This window comes from Ceratotherium simum, chromosome 11 (genome assembly GCF_057802395.1).
Source record: "Ceratotherium simum simum isolate JZ-2026a chromosome 11, ASM5780239v1, whole genome shotgun sequence".
In the NCBI taxonomy this organism is placed as follows: domain Eukaryota; kingdom Metazoa; phylum Chordata; class Mammalia; order Perissodactyla; family Rhinocerotidae; genus Ceratotherium; species Ceratotherium simum.
Window position 1 is genome coordinate 17,030,114 of NC_141910.1, and position 22,539 is coordinate 17,052,652.

General features: G+C 41.6%; 1 protein-coding gene across 1 annotated transcript in view; it reads right to left on the reverse strand.

Moving 5' to 3' along the window:
- The window catches only part of ANTXR1 (ANTXR cell adhesion molecule 1), a 221,384-nt gene that overhangs the window by 101,306 nt on the left and 97,539 nt on the right, over positions 1–22,539 (reverse strand). The window contains exons 11-12 of the mRNA XM_004435592.3: positions 16,597–16,666; positions 15,041–15,119 (exon numbers count right to left, since the gene is read on the reverse strand). Of these exons, the coding sequence (XP_004435649.3) occupies positions 15,041–15,119; positions 16,597–16,666 (149 nt within the window). The remainder of the gene's footprint in view (positions 1–15,040; positions 15,120–16,596; positions 16,667–22,539) is intronic.

Here is a 22,539-nt window from a genome sequence, read left to right on the forward strand (position 1 = left end):
ATTCAGCACTTTCCTTTCTCTCCATAAAATGCATAGAGTTTGTTAATCAAAACCAGGTTTTAGAGAATAATGCAGACAAGATGTAGCTCATTAGTACTCAGAATGCCTTAGTTCCTGTGAGTGGGCTGTTGAAATAGGATTACAGAGAAAATTACTTAGTGATGTCCCAACACTATAATATAGGAAGAGAAAGGCTAATTTCTTGTTGTCATTTTTTGTTCTGTTAGATACAGGGACTTGTCTACCTGCCTTTAATGGAGCTAATTGTTTAATGTATATGCTCAATTGGTCTTATCGATCATCCTACATATATTAGTCAGCATTATTATTACCTATTATCAGTAAATAAGCATACCTACTCTATACTGTTAGCTGTTGCTTTAGACTATGAACTTGAAAGGTGGAAGCCATACCTATGTTTTGGGTGGCGCCTCATAGAGATAGATGCTTACCAGTGGAGACCATGATGATTGAGCCCCTAAAACGATGTCTCTAAACTGCATAATAGGGTATCAGGAAACCAACAAATCATTTTTTGTTGAGTTTCTAACACACACTCAGCAATAGGTGACACAGAAAGTCAGCCTCCAATCCTGGAAGATGTTATCACTGTCCAGTTAAGAAAGTCAGAATTAATTCACAGGGCTTGGTCAAAGAGCAGCACAGGTTATATGCACTTAAACTCTAAATGATGCTACAAATCACAGTGCTTGAGCTCAGAGCAGAGGGAGTTCAGAAGGCTTGCCAAGGTCAGTGAGGCAACCTGGGGCAGGTCCAGGTAGCACTTGGCAGGCCTGGCAGCCACAGTGAAATTTGGGTAGGTGGAGAGGAGAGGACATTCCAGAAGGAAAGTGAAATGTGATCAAAGGCGTATAAGTAGGGAGAGACATAACTTTATTTAGAGAGAGGAAGTATGAAATACAAATGTTTGATTATCACCAAACTTTTTTTTTGGTGAGGAAGATTGGCCCTGACATAACATCTGTTGCCAATCTTCCTCTTTTTTCTTGAGGAAGATTGTCGCTGAGCTAACATCTGTGACAATCTTCCTCTATCTTGTATGTGGGACGCTGCCACAGCATGGCTTGATGAGCGGTGTGTAGGTCCATGCCTGGGATCTGAACCAGCGAACCTCAGGCCACCAAAGCGGAGCACGTGAACTTAACCACTATGCCCCCGGGCTGGCCCCCATCATCAAACATTTTTATCTATTAGGGATCAGTTCATTGACAAATCTTAAGACCAGGAGGTAAAGGTCAACTGAGGTTGCCAGATTGGACTCTATTATAAGCAGCGTTTGTTAGACATTTATTTTTGTTGAGTTTGCACCTTTTATATACAATCTCAAAAACCTTGAGCTTTACATATACCTTTTCTAAGTCCACGAATTTGGGCAACGCAGGTAAAATAAAATTGCCTTAGCTGCACCTTTCATACTTCCTCTGCCTGCAAATGAAGTGTTTTCCTGAAGCTGGGCTGTGTGTAAAAGAAATCCAGGACTATTCTGGTTGTCACTTATTCGAGTGCTTTTTAATTTAAAAAAAAAAATGAAACAAAACCTTAAGCCCACTGCTTTGGGCACTGACTAAACTAACATCTGTTCTAGCAACCACAGTAATGGCAAAGGAATTCTAGTTATGTATTCCTTGTGGCACAGACTGACTCTGCTTTTGGAGAGATATAAATTAAACCATTGACCTTTGAATTTCCTTGGTGCCTTAATAAATAGGTGAGAAGCTGGTTGCTTTGCAAAAGGAAAGGTGTTTATATACCCTTGTGGGACTTTATCATTCTGCAGGGAGCAGAGCCAGGAGTTTGCCTGCTTTTGGGTAGTGCAAACAATAAAAAATCACGTCAGTCCCAAATAATATCCCGATCAGAAGAGACACATAAGGACCCTGGGGCAGCTTGGGACTTAGTGCAGTGTGGCTGTAAACTGTAAACCAGAACAATATGTCTGGGTTCGGCTGCTGTGTCCTCCGGTTCTGAGATAGCCTAGTCCACTGATTTTGCCAATTTGGGACCATTTAAAGAGTTGGCAATTATTTTAGTGTTGGCAGAAAGGAGAATCGCTCAGGGCCTCTCTGCTTTGTGGTCCTATTTCCCAAACTGTTACTCTGTCCTCCCTCTCCGCCTCTTCCTCCTTCTCCTCCTTTTCTCTCTCTCTCTCTCTGTGTCTCCACATGCACACACTTTTCGGGTCTTCTTTAAATTGTGCACTTCTTCCTATTATTGTGCCTCTCACAACTGGATTTGCTAATCCAGAATGCTCAACCCGAAAGACTCAACCATTTGGAACAGCCCCAATAACCCAGAAGCAGGCATAAATGGAACACACTGGTCAGTCACTAAAGCTTGTGTACCTAGGGCATGTACTTTCTCTCAAGTTCTTATTCAGCGACTAGGAATTCTTACTTTATAAACAAATTATATAATCCTAGTTGTCTGTAGCTGGGGACCCAGAAGCTTAAACTGTCAAATTAAAGAGGGCAGATCTAGAATGGAAGACACATGTATAATACCAAGAAGTGAGAGGCCAGAAAAAGCAGAATCATAGACTTCGAAAAACATAGTGAACAGAAGATCACTCTAGGGACAAAGAGCTTCAGAAATTGAGGGCTTCATAGTCATCTGGCAAATTTTAGCTCATGAGAAGAACGGTGGAGAGAAAAATGTAAACACTGTACAATATTTCATAACATCCATTAGTGTACAAAGGCTTCCGTAAGAAGAAAGGCCTGGGAGTCTTGAGCTAGTCTTGAACTTGAGGGATGAGCTCAATTTGTATGTGTTGCCTTGGCTCCCTTGGCTAATGATGTCACTACAGCACTGCCCCGAACCTGTGACAGCAGTGAGTTTGGCCCGTCCCCCCATCCAGAACTGACCAGCGATAACACAGTTCTTTGCATACATGTCTATTTTTCTTTTTCGCCTCCTCTCCCCACAACTAATAGTTTTCTTTGTTGTCTCTCTATCTCGCTTTCTATTCTTTTCTTACTTTATTATTTTTGTCTTTCTATTTTTTGGAGGGGTCTACTCTATTGTTCTTCTCTAACGTCTTGAGTTCAATGCTTGGCTAATTGACTTAACAACTCTCTTTTCTAATATAAACATTTAAGGTGACACATTTTCCTCTAAGAACCACTTCAGCTGCATTCCACAAGTTTTGTTATGTGGCATCTTCATAATTGACTAGTTTCAAGTATTTCCTAATCTCCGTTATGATTTTACTTTGACTTACAAAAGATTTAGATGTCTGTTTGAAATTTCCAAAGATATGAGATTTTCCTATATACAGTTAAGCCCTGCAATAGCACTCCTGGCTGTATCATGAAGACGGCTGTAATGTGGTTGGTGATCAGCTCCTGCCCTCTGCCCATCCCCCCACTCTCCAAAAGAGAAAGGCTAGAGTTCTCATTTTCCACTGCGGATAGGGGTGAGTGGTGGGGAGGAAGTGGTTGATCAGTTTTGTTCTGCATACATTTCATTATCTTTACTTTTGGTACAGTACAGACTGACGGGAAATATTTCATTGAATTTAAGTTGCATCTGCTGTAGGATGACTCAATATTTTATGAGCCATTAGGGAAAAACACTGCCAATTAAATTATGATACATTATTAATAATCTGAAACATCCCAATTTCAGAGATGTTAAAACGTGAAAAAAAGTGTGTCTTAGAATTTATGAAATAATGGTATTTTTTTCATTAATCTTATAATTGCATAACCCACATTTTATGAAACCAAAACTTTTTGGACCCTACTTAGAATGTTTTGCAGTAGCCTTATTGTGTGTCTACTAGATCACGTTTAATTGCATTATTCGAATCATTTATATTTTATTAATTCTTTTGGCTGCTCGATCTATTAATTACTGAGAAAACTGTACTTAAATCTCATCCTATGATTACGGATTTATCAATTTTTCTTTGCAATTTCGTCAATTTTTGCTTTATATATGCTGAGGATATGTCATTAAGTATAGACTAGAATTATACCTTCTAGGTTAACTCCTCCTTTTAAGATTATATAATGATCCTCTTTATACTAACAATGGTTTTTTATTTTTTGCCATAAAGTTTACTTTATCTAATATTAATATAGCTATACTAGTTTTCTTTTGATATTTGCCTGATATAACTTTCCTCATACTTTTATTTACAACCTTTCTATGTCCATATATTTTATTGAATGTATGTTTTATTGTAAATAGCATATAGTGGGATATTTTTTAAACACAATCTGTCAGTCTGTGTTTTTTATCTGTTGAGTTTGGTCTATTACATTTATCTTGGTTATAGATTATTTGGATTTAACTTTTATTTCTAAACATAAATGTAACCATCTTACTATGTACTTATTGCCGAGTTTCTAGGGCATAGATTCAGAGCAATCATTTTTTTCTCATTTACTCTCAAAACAAGGAAATTTCAAACTTAGGGCAAAGATTCTTTAAAATACTTTGAAATAAAAATATTGAAAGTCAATTGCTCAAACATCCAAGAAAAACAAATCAGTGCAAATCCTCCAAAACATACTTGAAAAGATATTTTTATGTATAAAGAGTTATCAAAATAGAAATGTTGGCAAATTATTGTTATTTCAGTTCATAAACAACATTTGACATCTGAGTCCTGCATTCTGATATTCCCGTGGTCTTCTGTCCTTCCTAATGACAGTACAAGAAACCACAAGTCATCTTGTTAAAATAATAATAATAAAAAAATACGAAGACATTATAGAAAAGACCTTGAATTATGTATGGCTCTACTGAGACTAGCTGATAAATAGATGAGAATGATTTGTAACTAGTATGTCAATTGTTTGTAAATGAGAAGGTGTCTTTTGAGGTTATTTGAAAACAAATTGTTCTCAGGAGGAGCTTTAAGCACACTCTGGTCTGAAAAATAATCTCATTTGTATTAGGTGGAGGTTGGCCAATCTGAATCACACGAAGAGAAGCTGTCTCCAGTGTCACCAGCAAAAGGCTCTCATATTTATTTTCAAAATATAAAAGCCAAACTCATCTGTTATACTGTATAGGACTGATCATGTTTACCTTGCTTCTTCACTAGCATACTTTTAGTTCTAGAATTACAGACTCTCAGTGTTGGAAGGAGTCTGAAAAGCTTTTCTAGTCCAACTGCCTATCTGATGCATGAATGGCATTTACGTAATTCTGCCAAGTTGTCAAGTTGCCTGTGCTTCAATACAACCATAACAGAGAACTCACTCCCACCTGGAGCAGCCAATTAGAAAGACGTTTTTAAAAACTGAGCCACAAACTGTGTCTATCAGCCTATTCTACTCCTTAAATCTATACAATAAAAGCAGACGCACCTGTCTCAGGACAGGTCTTCAAATAGTGAAAATGGCCGTCAAGTCTTTCTTCCTGTCTCCAGGCTAAAGAGTCCCAATTCTATAGATTATTTTATATAATCTAGCATATCTGGTAATATTTTTCACATATTCAGTTTCTCTAGGCTCTCCTTTGAAGTGTCTGTGGCATTTAATACAAGACTCGAATGAAGATTTTTACCTTCACCAAGTTGAGAGGTTCCATTATTTCCTTAGTCTTAGATACAATACTTCTGTTAATTCAACCAGAAGTCACAGTCTCTTTGGAAACCATAGCACTGCGCTGAGTCTTATAGTGCCTACACTTCAGTGTAAGGAAACTAACATTGGGTATCTACTGTGTACCAGGCCCTGTGCCAGCTATTTAAGGACCAGGATTTTAGGCACATTAATCTGATCCCCAAGCCCATGTTTGTTCCCACTTTTCTCTCCAGCTAAGTCTTTCCCCTGTGTTTTGCTAAGCCACATCTTTCAAAAGACATATCACCTACAATTACAGCAATAATAACATACAGGCCATCTTTTTTCAAGGGTTGAGTATGAAACACTAATGAATCACTTGTAGCCCCAAGGCTGTGGATCGGTGACTCTTGAAACAAAGTTCCCTTCAGCACAAATAATGGAAAAGTAAACTGGAACCTATTCCCCTTCCGCATGACCAAATTTATAGATCAGCGGTATCCAAATTAATGCTACTTTGTTAATATACCTGGAACATACAAATGCTACATTAATTGTCCAAAAATATTGCTTTGTGCTTCCTTTGAATGGCTTCCCATTGCCCAGCCTCCATCTTCTGTCATTTAAACCCTCCTCAAGGCCAGTCTCCTATTTCCCCTGCAATCCAGTCTCCCCTTATTCTTCCAGGCTCTGTGAAGCAACAGTGGCTAAATGAGTAAGGAGAGAGGCAGGTGTGGGAGTGAGCTGAACAGGAAATGGACTGATGTTAGGGTGAAGAAATCTACAGGGGAAAGTTAGGCTGTGGGCCCTGGTCCTGCCCTCCTTGATTGGATGTTTGGAAGGGACTTGTCTTCTCCATGTGGTCTTTCCTACAAATGAGAAACAGTTTGGGGAAAGTCTTGTTGGGAAAAGGATATTTATGGGATAGAGTTTTTGGGCTGAGTAAATCATGTGCTGACTACATGTTATCCCTGAATTTCTAGAATGATTTGTCCAGCTCCCTTTTGCAGGAAGGGGTGAACACCTTCTTAGGTAACTGGGAAGTAATCCACTAGGCCTATTAAGTGGACATGCCTTAAAGTGTGCAATTTACTTATCCAAAGGCCTGAGTGGAGGCACATGAGTCTTTGGAACAGAGGGAGAATTTCTGGGTACCTGTGTGATAGTTGCTGGTTGTGCCCCAAAGTATAATATTTATCTCTTGGAGTAAATATCCTGCCTTGGCAACTTGTTGTAGGCTTCTGGAGGGCAAGGACGGACTATTCTTCTTTGAGTCCCTAACAATTTGCCCACAGTACTATTTTAATACATGTTGGCCCTGATCTTAGGCCCCATTCACCACCAGCAACCTCCTCTCTACCTTTCTTTCCTTAATGAAGAGACCCACATGCTTATAGCTGCTGATATGAATTATCTATCCCAAAGATAGCTACCTATTTTGATTGATGGACTATTTTGCTTACCTTGGAAAAGAAATAGAAGAAAAAATTCTTCTCTGATTTCTACTTTTCCTGAAGGGAGTGCAGTAATTTTTTGTTATGTTGGAAGGCGTGATTGCCACTCAGCTCAGGCCACTGGATTCATTCCCTACCAGGCTGGTGAAATTTAAGAAATTTTGGCAAGGGCAGCCATGCCAACTGTCTGTTTACCTAGATAGCCATCTGACTACAAAACTGGCTGCATTTGTAGTTTCTCAAGTTACTTCAAAGCAATAGTAACAGAATTGACCTGACTTACAAAATGGACCCGGGAAGTTGCCTAGGACAGAACTGTGCAGACAGTGCTGGGAGGTGGTCCCTGCCCTCCCTCTGCAGCCTCTCTTAGCTGCAGCCACTGTAGCCTTCATCTGTGGGCTCCAGCACACTCCCTTCTGAGCCCGCCCTGCCCAAGGCAGTTGGTGCACCCTTAGCCTTGCCTGGCAGCATCCGGATTAGCTGAGCTACCATAGCTTAAGTTTCTGATATTCCAGGGTGAGCTTAGGCGATGTCAATGTTCCCCAAGTCACGGCTCTTCTGTAATTACCTAGATTCTTTTTTTTTTTTTTTTTGAAGATGAAAGATGCTTATTTCCTGAATGAGCAAGGATTGAAATTTAACATCAAAACTGCATCATGTATTATGTTTTAATTAAATATCAAAAAACTCCAAAATATGGCATATAAGGAAGGCTTTTCCAACTGATCCCAATTGTTTTGTCTCTGACCTTATCGCCTAATACCTCACCCCAACGAATTACAGCCAGACTGGCCCAAACATGCCTTTACCCAGGCCATACCCTTAGCAGATCCCTACTCTTTCTTTGTGACCCAGTTCACTTATCATCTCTTCTGTGAATGCTTCTTTGATTCCCCAGACACTCCACTTCATGGTATCGCTGGGCATTGTTCATTTCTCTATTAAAGCATTTATCACATTAAATTGCAAATCCTTGGAGTACTTGCTGTTTACCATGTATTATATCTTTGTGTTCCTTGGACTTAGCAAACGCAGTTACCTAGATTCTCTGTCAGTCTCTATGGTTCTGCCTGGCTTCCAGCCTTGTGCTGTAGACCCTCGTGAACTAGGGGCCCACCCTGAATTTGATCCAGTTGAATGAGCTATTTCTAGACCTCTTCTCCAGGTCTGCACCCCCGACAAAGGTCTGCTCCTAGTGGAGCTGGTGCTGTTCTGAAGAGGTCTTTGACTAGTGCCCTGCCTGGGATCACTGGTTGTAGTTTCTTAGCTGGCAGATTTGTCCCTCCTAAATCATGCTTAAGCTCCTCATGCTCCTTGGATGCGCATATTGGATTGTTGGCCATCTGCTTTTGAAGACTATCCTCCCACCAGATCAGATCCCCCTCTCCTAATCCTACCTCATTCTGGCTCCCTTTCTCTCCTACCAGCAGGTGCCATCACAATCTTAGTACGACCTTTGATTGAGTCTATTCATTCACTCGCTCAATCACCAACTATTTACTGTGTAATTATTATGGGCAGGTATTGTGTCAGATGCTGGGTTGCAATGGTGAACAAGACACAATCTTTGTTTTTCCTCAAGAAGCACATGGGCTACACTATGCACGAGAGACAATTATTCTCTCCAATGTCTGTGCTTTCTTTACTCCAAATCGTCAGTTGTTTCCAAACTTACAACCTACCTCTGATGGGAGCTGGAGGCCCACTCTTTTCTGAGACATCTGGAGCCATGAAGTGCTAAAAACAATACTGATGCTAACTGGGCTCTCTCTTCCTGAAACAATGAGCAGCAAGTCTGTGGCTCACCAGGCCTTAGCGTGAGAGGAGGGAAGGAAGGGACGACTTGGAATGTGGAAAAGGAGCATTTGGAGAGAAAATTTTGCAGTCTGTGTCTGACAACACAAAAGGGAGAAGGCCCCTAGACTGGTCATACTGGGCTAAAATGATTCTATTTGGCAAATTTCTATTTTTATACCAGAAAATACTGTCAAAAAGAAGGAACATAAAAGAGAGGGTTCTGATTTTAAAATCTTGGGATTCTTAAATGAAGCAGACTGGGAGTGAACCAAGAGAGTAAATCATTTTGCTTAAATAGATTTTAATGATTTTTTTTCAAACTTCGGAGGACAATTACTGTCAGGTAAGTATAATGATAAGAGTCTTGTGTGTTTAAGATTCACCTGGCAAGCTTATTAAAATGCAGAATCCTGAGCTCTACTCAAGAAATTCTGACTCTCTAATGTTTCTCAACCTCGTATGACTGACTTTTTGGACTGGATAATTCTTTGTAGTGGGTGGGGGTCTCCTGTGCATTGTTGGTGTTTCTGTCTCTCTCAAACAAATATCTGTTGAAAAATACCACTAGTTTTGGAAAAGAACAGTCTGAATTCATGAAAATCCGAAGGATAAAATGGTTTCAAAATTCTTGGGAAACAAGTTGGCACCATGTTCATCCTCATAGAAATCAAATCATACTCCAAAACCAGAATGAGTTGTGGCTATCAGCAGACACTGGAGGATCCAGTCTGCACTGAAATTCTCTCTGAGGCTGCAGATCTCATCTGCATGAAATGGTTCCTCCTCTGATAAAGTGCCTTTAAATATGCTGGGCACGATAGAATATTTTAAACAATAATAGGAATTTTCTATGTGGTAATAATGCATCAACTTTTGTAAATATTTGTTTTAATTCATTTTTCTAAAGAGTCTAAATAGTCTCTTTATGTTACTCTTTACTTGATTCATTTACTAAGAAAATCTTTTTTCAAAAATAGTGGAGAAACTGAAGCCTAACCCCATTTAACTTATCACTGGACCTAATTTACTGTTTTTTTCCTCTAGTTATCCTGCAGGCAACATTTTCAAAGTTTCCCTCAGCCTATTCCTAGAATACAGGCTTATCATGGACTAGAAAGGAAGCATAACTCTTAATCAGGGAAACATCGCCTGTTTCTAATCTACAGGGCACGAGCAGCAAATCTTTTAATGAGACAGGGCATAAGAGTTTTACTTGGCAAGGACAGAGAATGTCAATAAACTAATAAACAGCTGTCATTCTTTGACAGACTACCATGTACCTCAAGCCCCTTACATACTTTACCTTTAATCTCTACAACAACCATGCAAGACAGGCTCTGAGATGGGCTCAGGCTAACTTGCCCAAGATTACCCTAGAAAGTGGAAGGGCTGGCATTTGAAATTAGGATTTTCGACTCAATATCTTGTATTCTTAATTCTTCCATTCTAGTCCAACTATAGAGAGTTGTTCTTGTTTTGATGCCTCAGGGTTGAGTTTGTTGCATTTTTATTTTCATTCGAAAAGAATTTCTCTCAACAGTGACTTGACATGGGTCCTCTCAAATTTACTCGACCTTGTTGCTGTTTGTAGCCAGGCTGTTTTTCATATAAATTAGTGAGGAAAGAGAGGGTTCTCTATTGATTTAGTGTTGATTTTAGAACCTTATGTCTAGCTTTAGGTCTCTTTCCTTTCTTCAAAGATGGTGATTCTCCAACCTGGAGACCAATACAAATCAAATCCTGACCATGGTTAATAGGGAAGAGTATCAGCTGGGACTCATTGTTACAGACTGGGTGATCAAGGGTATGGAGTGGACATCCTAGGAGAGTAGTTGCCAACCTGAGAAATGGTCCCAAATTAGAAGGCACCAGAAATCGATACAAAATGAGAGGAAAAGAAAAAAAGAGTCATGGTCCCTGGAAGGGACTGTGAACAACTATGCACATGGACATATCTAGTTCTTGATCAGATTGGTTTCTCTTTAGGGGAGCACCTCTTACAACTTCTTCACTTGTAATTATCATTTTTCAAATCACCACTTCAGTTTTCTCCTCATGAAGCCCTCATGACTCTTCCTCGATTCACTCCTCCTTCCCCTCTCTGAAATCCTATAGCTTTTAGACCTGGCTCACACAATCTTGTTCTTTCTTACATACGCTTTTTAAGCTCGTTGGACTCATTTCTCCAACTGGATTTTAAGCTCCTAAGGATAGCAACTTTGTAAAATGTAAATTAAGCACTGGAGATACAGTAGGAATTCAAGAAGTATTTGTTGAATGATTCCCTGATTTTTGTACACTTTGGTTGGGAAATTATGGAATTTGAAGGTGTTTATCTAAAAGAAGACAATCTTTCATGAAAAGTTCTTTAAGGTGCTAAAATCTGCTTGCTTTGTTCTCAAAAGGAAAAACTTCTTTTTGATATTTTCCTTAAAGAAGCACCATATTAGTGATTTTCTCAACCCATTTCTACAGGTTGGGGAAGAAAAGGGAGGCCAGTTAAGACTATAGAGATGGGATCTATTTAAATATGCTGGTAAAAGAGGACTTTGGATGTCTGACCATTTTCTATAGTCATGGAGCTCAACAAAGTTTACCATTTGTATAGGAATCTTTTAGCTCTTGGATGGAAAAATCTCTTTCCTGTAAAATTTCATGGAATTTCTGCTCCTGGCAGGGGCAACAGTTATTCATTGTGGATCTTGAAAATTTGTGACACAGTTGTCCAAACGGGCACCAAATAAAGCGAGAAAAGAAAAATCTCAACTACATATTTTAAAATTATTTTTGGTTCCAGATGATGGACTGGGCAGGCTGTGACTGGCACTGACAAGACTAACCCTTTACTCAGACCCAAGGGATCATTTTTGATCTAAAAACCGTGTCCTCCAGACCAGCTGCCCAAGAAACAAATGCACGTCCAAGACCTTACTTCATATTCTGGATGACCACACATTCCACCTGCATCTCTCTTTTGCCCAGCGATGGCTTCAGTCTTTTTATTTTGAGCTTCTGTGTAGGGCCTTGTTGGAGATTGGAGTTGTATATTTGAATATAAGTTCCTTTCTCTGGATGATTTTGGCCATCGTGTCTGCCCCCTTTCAACCACCTGGACTTGGTCAAGTGACAAACATGTATTCCTAGGGATACATCTTGTCTCAGAAGAGTTCTTTTATTCTAATGGGACTCTGAAGTGAGAAGCCAACTCTCTGGGAGGAATCTCCAATTAGTTCAATAATTTTGACTAAACTTCCACTATAATGACAGCTAACATTTATCGAGTGCTTACTACCTGCCAGGCCTTCTGCCAAGCACTTTACATATATCATTTCAGTTAATAGTCACAATATTGCTAAAAGATGTAAATTATTATTATTCTAATTTTACAGATTAGGAAATTGAGGCACAAAGGAGCTAAATAACTTGGTCAAGGCCATACAACCAGTCGACAGCAAGACTGATTTCTTGATTGTCCCCCTCCATCCCAAATCTCATCCTTGGTCTTCCTCCTATCAGCTGAGGGCAACTCCATCTTTTCAGTTACTTAGGCCAAAGCCTTTGGGGCCATTCTTGATCCCTCTCAAGCTCTACATCCAATGCTTCAGGAAATCCATTAGCTTTGCCTTCGAAATATATCTGACTCTGATTTCTTCTCTCATCTCCATTGCTCCCTCCTGAGTCAAGCCACCATCATCTTTTGCCTGAAATATTATCATAACACTTCTAGCTAGTCACAGCCCTTCCATCCCTGTCTTCCCAAGGCTATTCCAGCAGCCAGAGCAGTCTTTCAAATGCAAGATCACATCGCTCATCTGTGCAAAAGCCAAAGTTCTCACAAGACCCTCCACTCTCCACCCCCAGTACCTCACTGCCTACTCCTCTCCTCACTCACTCTCTTCCAGCGAACACACCAGGTGTCACTGGTCTTGGGGTCTAAGCACTGGGGCTGTCTGTTTGGCGTGTTCTTCTCCCTGTAGCCTCACAGTTAACTTCAGAGTATCTACTCAAATGCCACCTTGTCAATGTATCTCTACTTAAAAACTCACTCAAGTAGTACCAAATCCTCTTACTCGGCTCTATTTTTTCTATAGCATATATAACTTTTTAACATAGTATGTAATTCATTTATTATGTTTATTGTTCATTGTCTGCCTTCTCCTCCCCTCCCTCTCCCCACTAGACAGAGATTTTTGTCTGTTGTGTTCTCGAATGTGTCCCAAGCACCCAGGACAGTCGTAGCACACTGTGCGTGATCAATGCAGATTTGTCAAATAAAATGAAGGAACGGAGTTGGATCTCAAATCTTAGGGTGGTGATAATTTTGTTGTAGACACACGGCATTCTCAGGTGAAAGGGGGATAATGCAGAAAATGTTGGGAGGTGGTGTTTATCAAGGGTGAGTAGAACAGAAAAGTTAGTGACGTGCACTCAGATGAAGGAGATGGAAGATGCAAGTGTAGGCTGGAGGGAGTCAGGAAGAACTAGAGAGACTTTACTGGGAATTCTTTCCATTTTGCAGTACATTAGTAAGACACCCTTTCTTCTTGGCTTACAGGCTTAGGACTTAAATTTGTAGTCCTGGATCTGCCATAACACAGGTGTGGTCCCGAGATGTTTCCCCTTCCCACTTCCCTGCCCTTGTGACCACAAGAGCATAGCTGTTTCTCTGTGGTATGGTCAGACATAATGAGAAACACAGGCCGAAACTGTTGGATCACTCCAAAGCGAGGAGGAATCTGGAATGGAGTTGTTAGATTTGGGGTATTTTAATCATTTCCTGCAGGTTGGCAGATTCCAAAAGGGTCAATTTCTAAAAGAATCAGGCAGGGTACACTTGAAGAAATTTCACTGCTTCTCCACACAGTTTTCATATTTGGTCTCTAGATTTGACATTCAACTGAAGGATGCCTGAGACACAGATATTTCTCATTGGTGACACTTCTCTGTGATAACCCTAGTCGCTTACTTTGGTCAAGTAAAACTTTTCCATTGCCTGCACCCATTGCACTGGCTTATCTTGCTTTCAAGAAAACTGGTTTGCTCCTAATACAGGATGAAAAGTGTGTGTGAGGGGAGGAGTGGGGAGCTGGGAGGGAGTGTTGTCCATTATGAGGCCCGGCCTCCTGCTCATTTATGAGATAACTCATTTTTATCCTAACTGGTTTCAGTGCGTGCCTGCTAACTCTTGTCCATCTAGGAGGGTGTTAATGACAAAAACGCCAATTACTGAGGGGTTCTAACAACATGTCCTCAAAAGGTCAGCCAGGAAGTGACTGTAATAATCACCAAGCTGACCATTAGGCCAAGCACATTAGTCTCTAGAATGATCTAATGGAAAAAGTGCATTTGGTTGCAGAAACAATATTCAGACAAAGGTTATTTTGGAACTGCTCATATTAGGGGCTCAGGTCTCATATGAGCTAAGCTCTGACTGTGAGCTCTGAGACCCTGACAGAGGTTGGGAGCAACTGCACAGGCTGAAGTGTTCCCAGCCATGGCTGCACACAAGAACTTCCCAAGGTGGCCTTGGAACCACCAAGGCCAGGGCCCACTCCAGAGACTTTGTTTCAATTGGTCTGGCACGAGGTCAAGGGCTTTAACATTTTTTAAAAGCTCTCCAGGTGATTTTATGTGTAGCCAGAAATGAAAACTACCCAACGTGAAGGATCCAGAGACGGGGCATCTGAGGAGCTGATAGAGAGGATGCAGCTTCCCCTCCGCCTTCACAATCCCTATGGCCCAGGGCCACTCCCGCCCGCCTCCTGCTTCATCAATTTTCCATTTTCTCCTGGATTATCTCCACAATCACATAAACGAGCAGTAATTTCTCCCATTTTAAATAAAGACTCTCCTTATACTCCAAATCTTCCTTCAGTTACTTCCCTTTAGAGAAAAACTGCCTAACAGGTGCTTGCTGTACATGCTGTCCAATCCCTTCCTGTGCATTTTCTCCTAAACCTGCTCCATCCAGGCGTCCCCTTTCACCACTGCACAGACACTGGCCCCATCTTACCACTGGTTACGCCAGTGAATTCAGGTCTCACCCTTGGGGACAGAAATGGGGAACTTGGAGAAGCCCGACCCAGGCATTCCTGAGATGCTCCGGGGTCAGCACCCCCTGATCTAGCCCAAGGTTGGCCGAGCAGTGCCAGGATCAAAGCTCAGTAAACAGAATGCAGAACCAGAAAACTTTCCAGGGTGATGATAATGACAATGAAGCCTTCAGTAAAGGGAAAGCTGATGACTTACACAGTGTGTGGTGGTGATGATGACAGAACTGGAGATGAAAGACAGGCCATCGTTCATGCTGACCTGGAGTGCGGCTTTCCTGAAATGACAACGGAACCAGAGATACTTAGCTTGGTGTGCAAGGAGCAAGCAGCCGAGAGCTGGACACATAGGTCCCTGTGGACTCCGCTCTTAACTACACTTGGGGCTGTAATCTCTTTCCCTGGGGGCCTGAGCTGTCTCCTTTGTAAAACGCAGAGGATGGTCTTCAGGGCCCCTCCAACTCTAACTTCTAGAAGGATGTCAGGATATGCTTGGTTGCGCATCAAGACAGTGCATTCAGCCCTTCTTCATTATAGTGAATTGTTTTGAATGGGCAAAGGCTGCTTCCATTTAATTTACTTGTCACATTGTAGTAGCATGAAGTATTCGCAAAAAATGGTTCAAGTCAGTGAGGATAAACTGGTCAAGGTAAACTTAACGTTCTGTTGTTATCTGGATTCTCAGCAATCTGATCCTGATGGAGTGGCTTTGTTACCACCCAGCCAACCCACAGAGGTACAGCAGTAGACGAACTAATTTGCCTCCTACCTCCTCCCATCTACAAGAGACTCACTGAAACATGAGCCTGCATTTTGCTTGCATTTTGCAGCATGGATGCAGGTCTAGTTTGTGGAATCAGTGGTATTGCAGGCTGATGTTAGGCAACACGAGTTGGAGACAATTTGAAGAAATGATTGAAAGCAGAATTCAGATGAACAAGTTGAGCATCTTTTCCTTAAAGCCAGCATTCTATCTTCAGCCTGTTACAGACACGTTTTGGAGACGCTAGTTTGTGTTCTCTCACAAACATTGCTTCTCTGTTTCCCCACATATTTATTTTCTTGTTCTCTTGCTTCTGTTGAATATTTTGATCACGCATCACTAGCATTTATTGTAATTGCACCACCATGAGATTCTCCCCATAAATTAGTTCAGGGAACCTCATGCAGTCTGGGTGAATACCCGACGCTCTGCAGAGGTGTAGAGGAAGAAGCACCGAGCTTGGCCTCAGACGGTCTGAATCTGGGGTCTTGGTTTGCCTTGAACCGGCTGTGGACTCACTTATCCTTTCTGAGTTTCCTTATCTCAAAGGAGTAGATAATAATTGTCCAGCAGGGCAATTATGATGATAGGTAATGTGTGTGAGAGTGCTTTTGGAAGTGTGAGAGCTTTCTAGAAATGTAGTCGTGATGAAGCCAGAAAGACCTTGGTTTGAGCCCAGTCTCTTCCACTTACTGCTGTGGGACCTTGGGCAAGCTGCTTAATCTTAATCTCAGCCACAGATCCTGCATCTGTAAAATTGGGAGGATGTGAATATGTGGTTCATCAGGAACTTGGGAGGATGAAGTGAGATATCCTTTGTAAAACATTTGACCTGGTGTTTGGCTCACTATAAGCATCAGCACCGTCACTGGAGGAGTCTATAGAAAGGCTCTGGTATGACATTGAAGAGACACCTTTTCTTTTCCCTTTGTGCCCCCGCCCCCTTTCCGCTCCTCACTGGCTATGAGGTTCAGTTGCTGGTGAAAACTTACATGCCAACTTCTTTTAAGATAGGCGCTGGACACAGCAAATAAGTATCTTCCACAGCAAAGGGCTTCTCATCTGTAAAAAGGAAGTCACTGGATTAAGAGGAGTAAGGCAAGTTTATAATTTCAAATTCAGTGACTACTAGAGACCATCAGCCAAGTCCAGGGAGACATTAGAAAAGCACTAACTCTTTGAAATAGAAAGTTGTCTTGAGCTGTAAAATCCACTAGAGTGAACTCAAGGTCTCCTGCCTGAATACTAGTCCCTGACACCATATGTCCAATTGAGTTAATCCATGAACAAGTAGAGACCAAGCTCTTACCATAGACCAGGAATAACTAAGGGGAAACAAGAAAATATTAGACTTGCCCTCAGGGAGCTAAGTCTAGGTTGAGAGAGATGCCATATTGATGGAGAAAGTTCATTGATGTGGCATTATTTACAACAACCAAGACATGGAAGCAACCTAAGTGTTCATTGATGGATGAACAGATAAAGAAAATGTGATATATACATATAATGGAATATTATTCAGCCATAAAAAGAAGGAAATCTTGCCATTTGTGACAACATGGATGGAACTTGAGGGCATTAAGCTAAGTGAAATAAAATGTCAGACAGAGAAAGACAAATACCATATGATCTCACTTATATGAGGAATCCAAAAAAACAAACAAACAAACAAAAATAACAAAACCAAACTCATAGATACAGAGAACAGACTGGTGGTTGCCAGAGGCAGGGGGTGGGGGTGGGGGAAATAGATGAAGGTGGTCAAAGGGTACAGACTTCCAGATATGAAATACAGACATCATGGGAATGTAATGTACAGCATGGTGACTATAGTCAATAATGCTATATTATATATTTGGAGTTTGCTAAAAAAGTAGATCGTAAAAGTTCTCATCACAAGAAAAAAATTTGTAACTGTGATGGAAGTTAATGAGACTTATTGTGGTGATCATTTTGCCATATACGTAAATACCGAATCATTATGTTGTACTCCTGAAACTAATAGAATGTTATATGTCAATGATATTTCAATGAAAAAAAAAAGAAAGAAAAAGTTCACTGACAAATATGAGACGTGGCTAAGCCAAAATATCGTTTGGCTTTAGAAGACAGAGAGCTCTCCGTAGGTGGGTGACATGGTGAGATTACAGGGGACACAAAACTTGAGAAACTCGAGCTGTGCTTCGGTGCAGACATGGGGAAGAGGTATTCCCGGTGGGAGGAGCGGCAGGAGCAAAGACAGAGCAAACAAAAGGTGTGTTCCAGGGTAGGATGTCAGTAGGATTTGGAAAGCTCAGTATAGGAAGAAGTCTGGTCCAAGTTCTTTGAGTCAGACTGAGGGATTTGGACATAGGTCTATTGGCTATGATAAGAACTTTGGAGATTTTTGGAGAAAAATTTGAAGTGATGATTTTGGAAGTTGTAGCAGATGTAGCTGTGAAAGACGAATTGGAGTGGGGGGGGTTCTCTGGAAGTGGGGAAGTTCTTGCTCTTATCCTACTGGATGACCGGGAAAAGCGTTAAGTAGCTTTAATCTTGCACTCCTTAAGAAAGTCCCTCTGTTCCAGATTCTGGGGCCAAGAGCAGGGCTGAGAAGTTACTATGCTCAGTATATAGTAGTCATTCCTTTATGACTCAGCATTTAATGGGTACATGCTCTGTACAAAAATTGGTAGGACCTGTAGGTGATACGAAGATGAATAATATGTGTCCCTTTAATCAAGTTGTGAATATAAATACCTATACTAGAAGATAGAAAGGAATACATATATAATTGAAGGATGATATTCTGCTATTGGCATTTGTTATGAAACTGATGTCTCCAATGACATTTGAACGTGGCTGACACTAAATACTTGCCTAAGTGGAGATTAGGAAGCCTCGTACCTTCCATGCCTGGATTTAAGGAGCAGAGCCACCTGGGATGGGGTTAGAGGACACATCTGAGCACTAAGCACTGTGTCTCGATGGAAGGAGGAGGAAGAGGATGGTCAATTACAGTCTCCCCTGATGTCTAGGGAAATCTTCAATGGTGAAAATTAGGGAGATTATTCCAAGTCATTCATTCATTCAACAAGTATTTACTGAAGGCCTACTATGAGCTAGAGACTGGTTTGAGAAGAGAAACACGATCTCTGCTTTCATGAATTTATAGGAGATGCAGGGGAGATAGGTATTAAATAAGTTAATTTTTATTAAAAAATATATCTTTTGAATGTCTACCATGTGTCAGGAATTGTGCTAGGCCTTGGAACGAACAAAACAGATGAAGGACCTCGCTCAAGGAGCTGACATGCCAGTAATTACACAAATTACTATTTAACTATACTTGTGGCAACCACAAAGAAGGAGAAGGAGGGGGCCGACTCTCATCTGGAAGATCAGGAAATGCTTCCCTGAGGAAAGGCTATGTAAGCTGAACCCTGAAGGTCAGATGAAGAGGAGAAGGAGTGGCAGAGAAGCGGCAGTGCAACGATCCTGGGGCAGGAAGGAGCCCAGATCTTTTGAGAGCTCAAAAAAGGCCAAGGCCAAGAAGGCCGTTGAATTTGAGAGAGACAATGGCTCAAAATGAAGCTAGAAAAGGCAGCAGGACCAGATGACCAAGGACTTGTAGGCCATGGTGAGGCTTTTGGGATTTTTCCTAAAAGCAACAGGAAGCTATTGGAGGTTCCCCTCATACTTAGAAAAAGCACTGGCAGATTATGGAATGTTGCTGGAACAATGAGAATGTGTGGAGTAAAACTATGAAGCTTATGATGACAGTGGCAGATCACACAGTGCCTGAACTGAGCATTATTACTTGCAAGATGTTTTCCCGTCTATGATGACAATCGTGACAGCGAGACTCACCTGGGGCATGGTGTGCATAGGTGTTCTCTAAGTGCTTTGCATACGTCACACAATCAAATGTAACCTTCTAGCAGTGTTATCAGGGAAGCGTATTATTCCCTTCATTTTAAAGGTGAGGAACAAACAGAGAGAAAGAAGAAACTTGCCCAGCGTTACACAGGGGAGCTTGGATCCATGCCCAGACAGTCTGGCTGCCACCTCTTGATACAAGCCGTGCTTTATTTCCTTCTCAGACAATCTTGTGAACTAAGGCAAGGCAGGGACCATTAGGCTCGTTTTCTAGATGCAAAATGGAGGCTCAGAGAGGTAATGGTGACTCGTGATTGCACAGCAAGTCAGCAAGCCAAAGCCAGGACTAGAACTGAATTCTCCATGATTCTTTCCTCATCAAGAGCCTCTCCATTCCAGGAAAGGCTTGTATTAGAGAATAAACCAAACTTGGGACAGGCATGGCTGACTAGAACCTATATATAATTTTCTCTTGGCCATGGCTTATCCTGCTGCACATGCACCAGTAATACCTGGGAGTGCAGATTCTTGCCCACAGAGACAGCCCACAGAGCCACAGGGAAGCCACAGAGTGGCCACAGGAGGCCTCGTGACTCCTGGCTACATTCTGTGGGAAGAGTTGGGTCACGCTGAGGAGGGTGTACCATCAGCGCACTGTGGCGACACACCAGTGGGGCCTCTCTGGGCTGGCAGGACCACGTGCCTGTGTCACTGCCAGCCCTCACTTCTGGGGCTTTCTCTGAGCAGCTCCTCTTCCTTCCCTCCAGCCCACCTGGAAAGGAGTGAGAGGACGAGACTGGCCAAGGTCAAGTAGACGTTTCTCACTTTCTCCCCTCTTTCATTTTCCTTTCCTGCCTCGGAGACCAAATATTTCTGGAGCAAAGTGGAGGAAAACCTTGCTGGGAGGACTGGCGAGATTTTGCCGAGGCTGTAGGAGAGGCTTGACATGGCCTTCCATCAGTTTATCAGCCTCAGAGGCTGTGGGCCTACTCTGGGGAGCTGGCATTTTCTGCTCTGAGAGGGATTGTTTGGTTTGGAGCCTGTTTTCACTTTACCACAAAAACGAGTGACTTTTTTTTTTTCTCTCTCTCTCTCTCTAAACAAAGGAGGGCCATTTGGTTTCCATAACTCAGATCATCTGACTCCTTCCTGGAATGTCCACTTGGGAAGCAAAGCCTTCTTCCTCGGCTGGGCCACGTTTGGCTCAGGAGCCATGCCAACCTCTGCCAAAGCTAGTGGTGGTGTGATGTTTATCGAGCCATAATCCACTCTGAGGATGACTGAGGCCCCTGCTCCTCTGTCCACCAGGCGGCCATTTCACGGCTCCTTAGCACTGAGTGGGCAGGGGAAATGGAGTTCAGGAGCTAGGACCAGCCGCTTGGCGTGTTTGCAACTGGGGATAAAATTAGGGAGGGGCGAAGTTTGAAACCAGAAGTTAAGGGAATTTTTAGACGATTTGTAAATATACATTTCCTTGCCTTTTACCAAAGATATTTCAGAATTCAGTGCAAACCCATGACATGGGTTAATCTAAAGCATTTGTCTACAAGAGTCTGATAATCAAACAGAAGCTTGATTTAAATCAGGATTTGGGGATCAATGAGTGTCATTACGCCAAACTGCCCAACACCCCAGGCTTGAGAGCTGGGCATCCCTGAAGATGAGTACAGAGGGTGCAGAGGGGGGCAGGGTAGACTTCAGAGTCAAACGGATCCAGGTTCAAATCCCAGGTCTTCTTCCTAGTGTGTGAGGGGGACAAGGTCTTCGTCTGTAAATGGTGATAATGACATCGTTGCACGGGTTGCATGGGGAGTAAATAAGAGTGCACGAAAGTAAAAAACCACGTCACTTGGCACTTAATAAACATTCAGTAAACGTTATTCCACATATTACATGGGTGTTCATGATTTTAAAATAGACTATGTGAATGTGTGGTTTAAAATCAGAGAAATTGAAGATTAAAATTTTCAAAAGGATTGCTTAATTACATTGATCTAACAAACTAACATCTTTTTAGGCATTCGGAATTCCTAGAAAAATGAAAAGCTTTAGTGAATGTGTGTGTGTGTACATATACACATACAGACAGTCACACATACATCTATATCTGCACACATCATATCTATATCTATACTGATTTTGTCTAACACTATATAACCATAGTCTGATTTGACATTATTATTACTATTTATTGTTTACAGTTTGGGAAACTGAGGCTCAGAAAGGTTAGTTAATTGAGTTAGTGTTGTACCGCCAGTAAATGTCAGAGCTGGAAATCAAACTCAGGTTTTGTTGAAATGACTTGCCCAGCTAGATTTTTTACAGATGTAATTTGAACTAGTTAGCCATCTTGTGTTGTCATAATCTCACAGCTAGTTTTGTGATGTAGCCTGAAGTATACCAGGAGCTAAATCTCTTTACCCCTGACCACTCTGGAGGCAAACAGACAAGACTCTCAACGGGTGAGGTTGGATAACAGTAGGAGGCATATCTTCCAGGGGAGGAGACCAGGGTAGAAAAGCTCTGTGATAAGGTTCAAGTGCCTTCTGAGACACTCTAACCTACTGTAATGAACCCACATTCCAGAACCACACACTCAAATGCGTACATGCCCAGGTTTTGACCTTGGATCAATGTAATTCTTTTCAGACTGGTGAAGAACGTCCCAGAATTCTTCCCTGCAGTTGATGACTGTCTACTGGATTTGGGACAAAACTAGGATTAAAATTCATTAGCCAATTCAAACACCAATCACAGTGAATCCTTTTACAGGGCTGATTAAATAATTCAAATACTTTCCAAGTCTTGGCAATCTTCTCTTGATATAAATATTTATTTCTGGCCAAAAGGAGAAGAAAAATAACCCTTCGTTTTATCTAGGGGGAGCTTGCTAAAACCCTCCAAAAGCTGATGTAAGCTCCAAAGTAGAGTTTACATTCCTACTGTGACAAAATAGTGGAGGTTAGGGACTAAATTAGCTCATCCTGCTCTTTCTCCCAATCTTCCCCGGGTCTAGGGAGCATTTTCATGGCATCCCTGAGCCAAGTATAACTGTTCAGCACCAAATTATCAGCTGG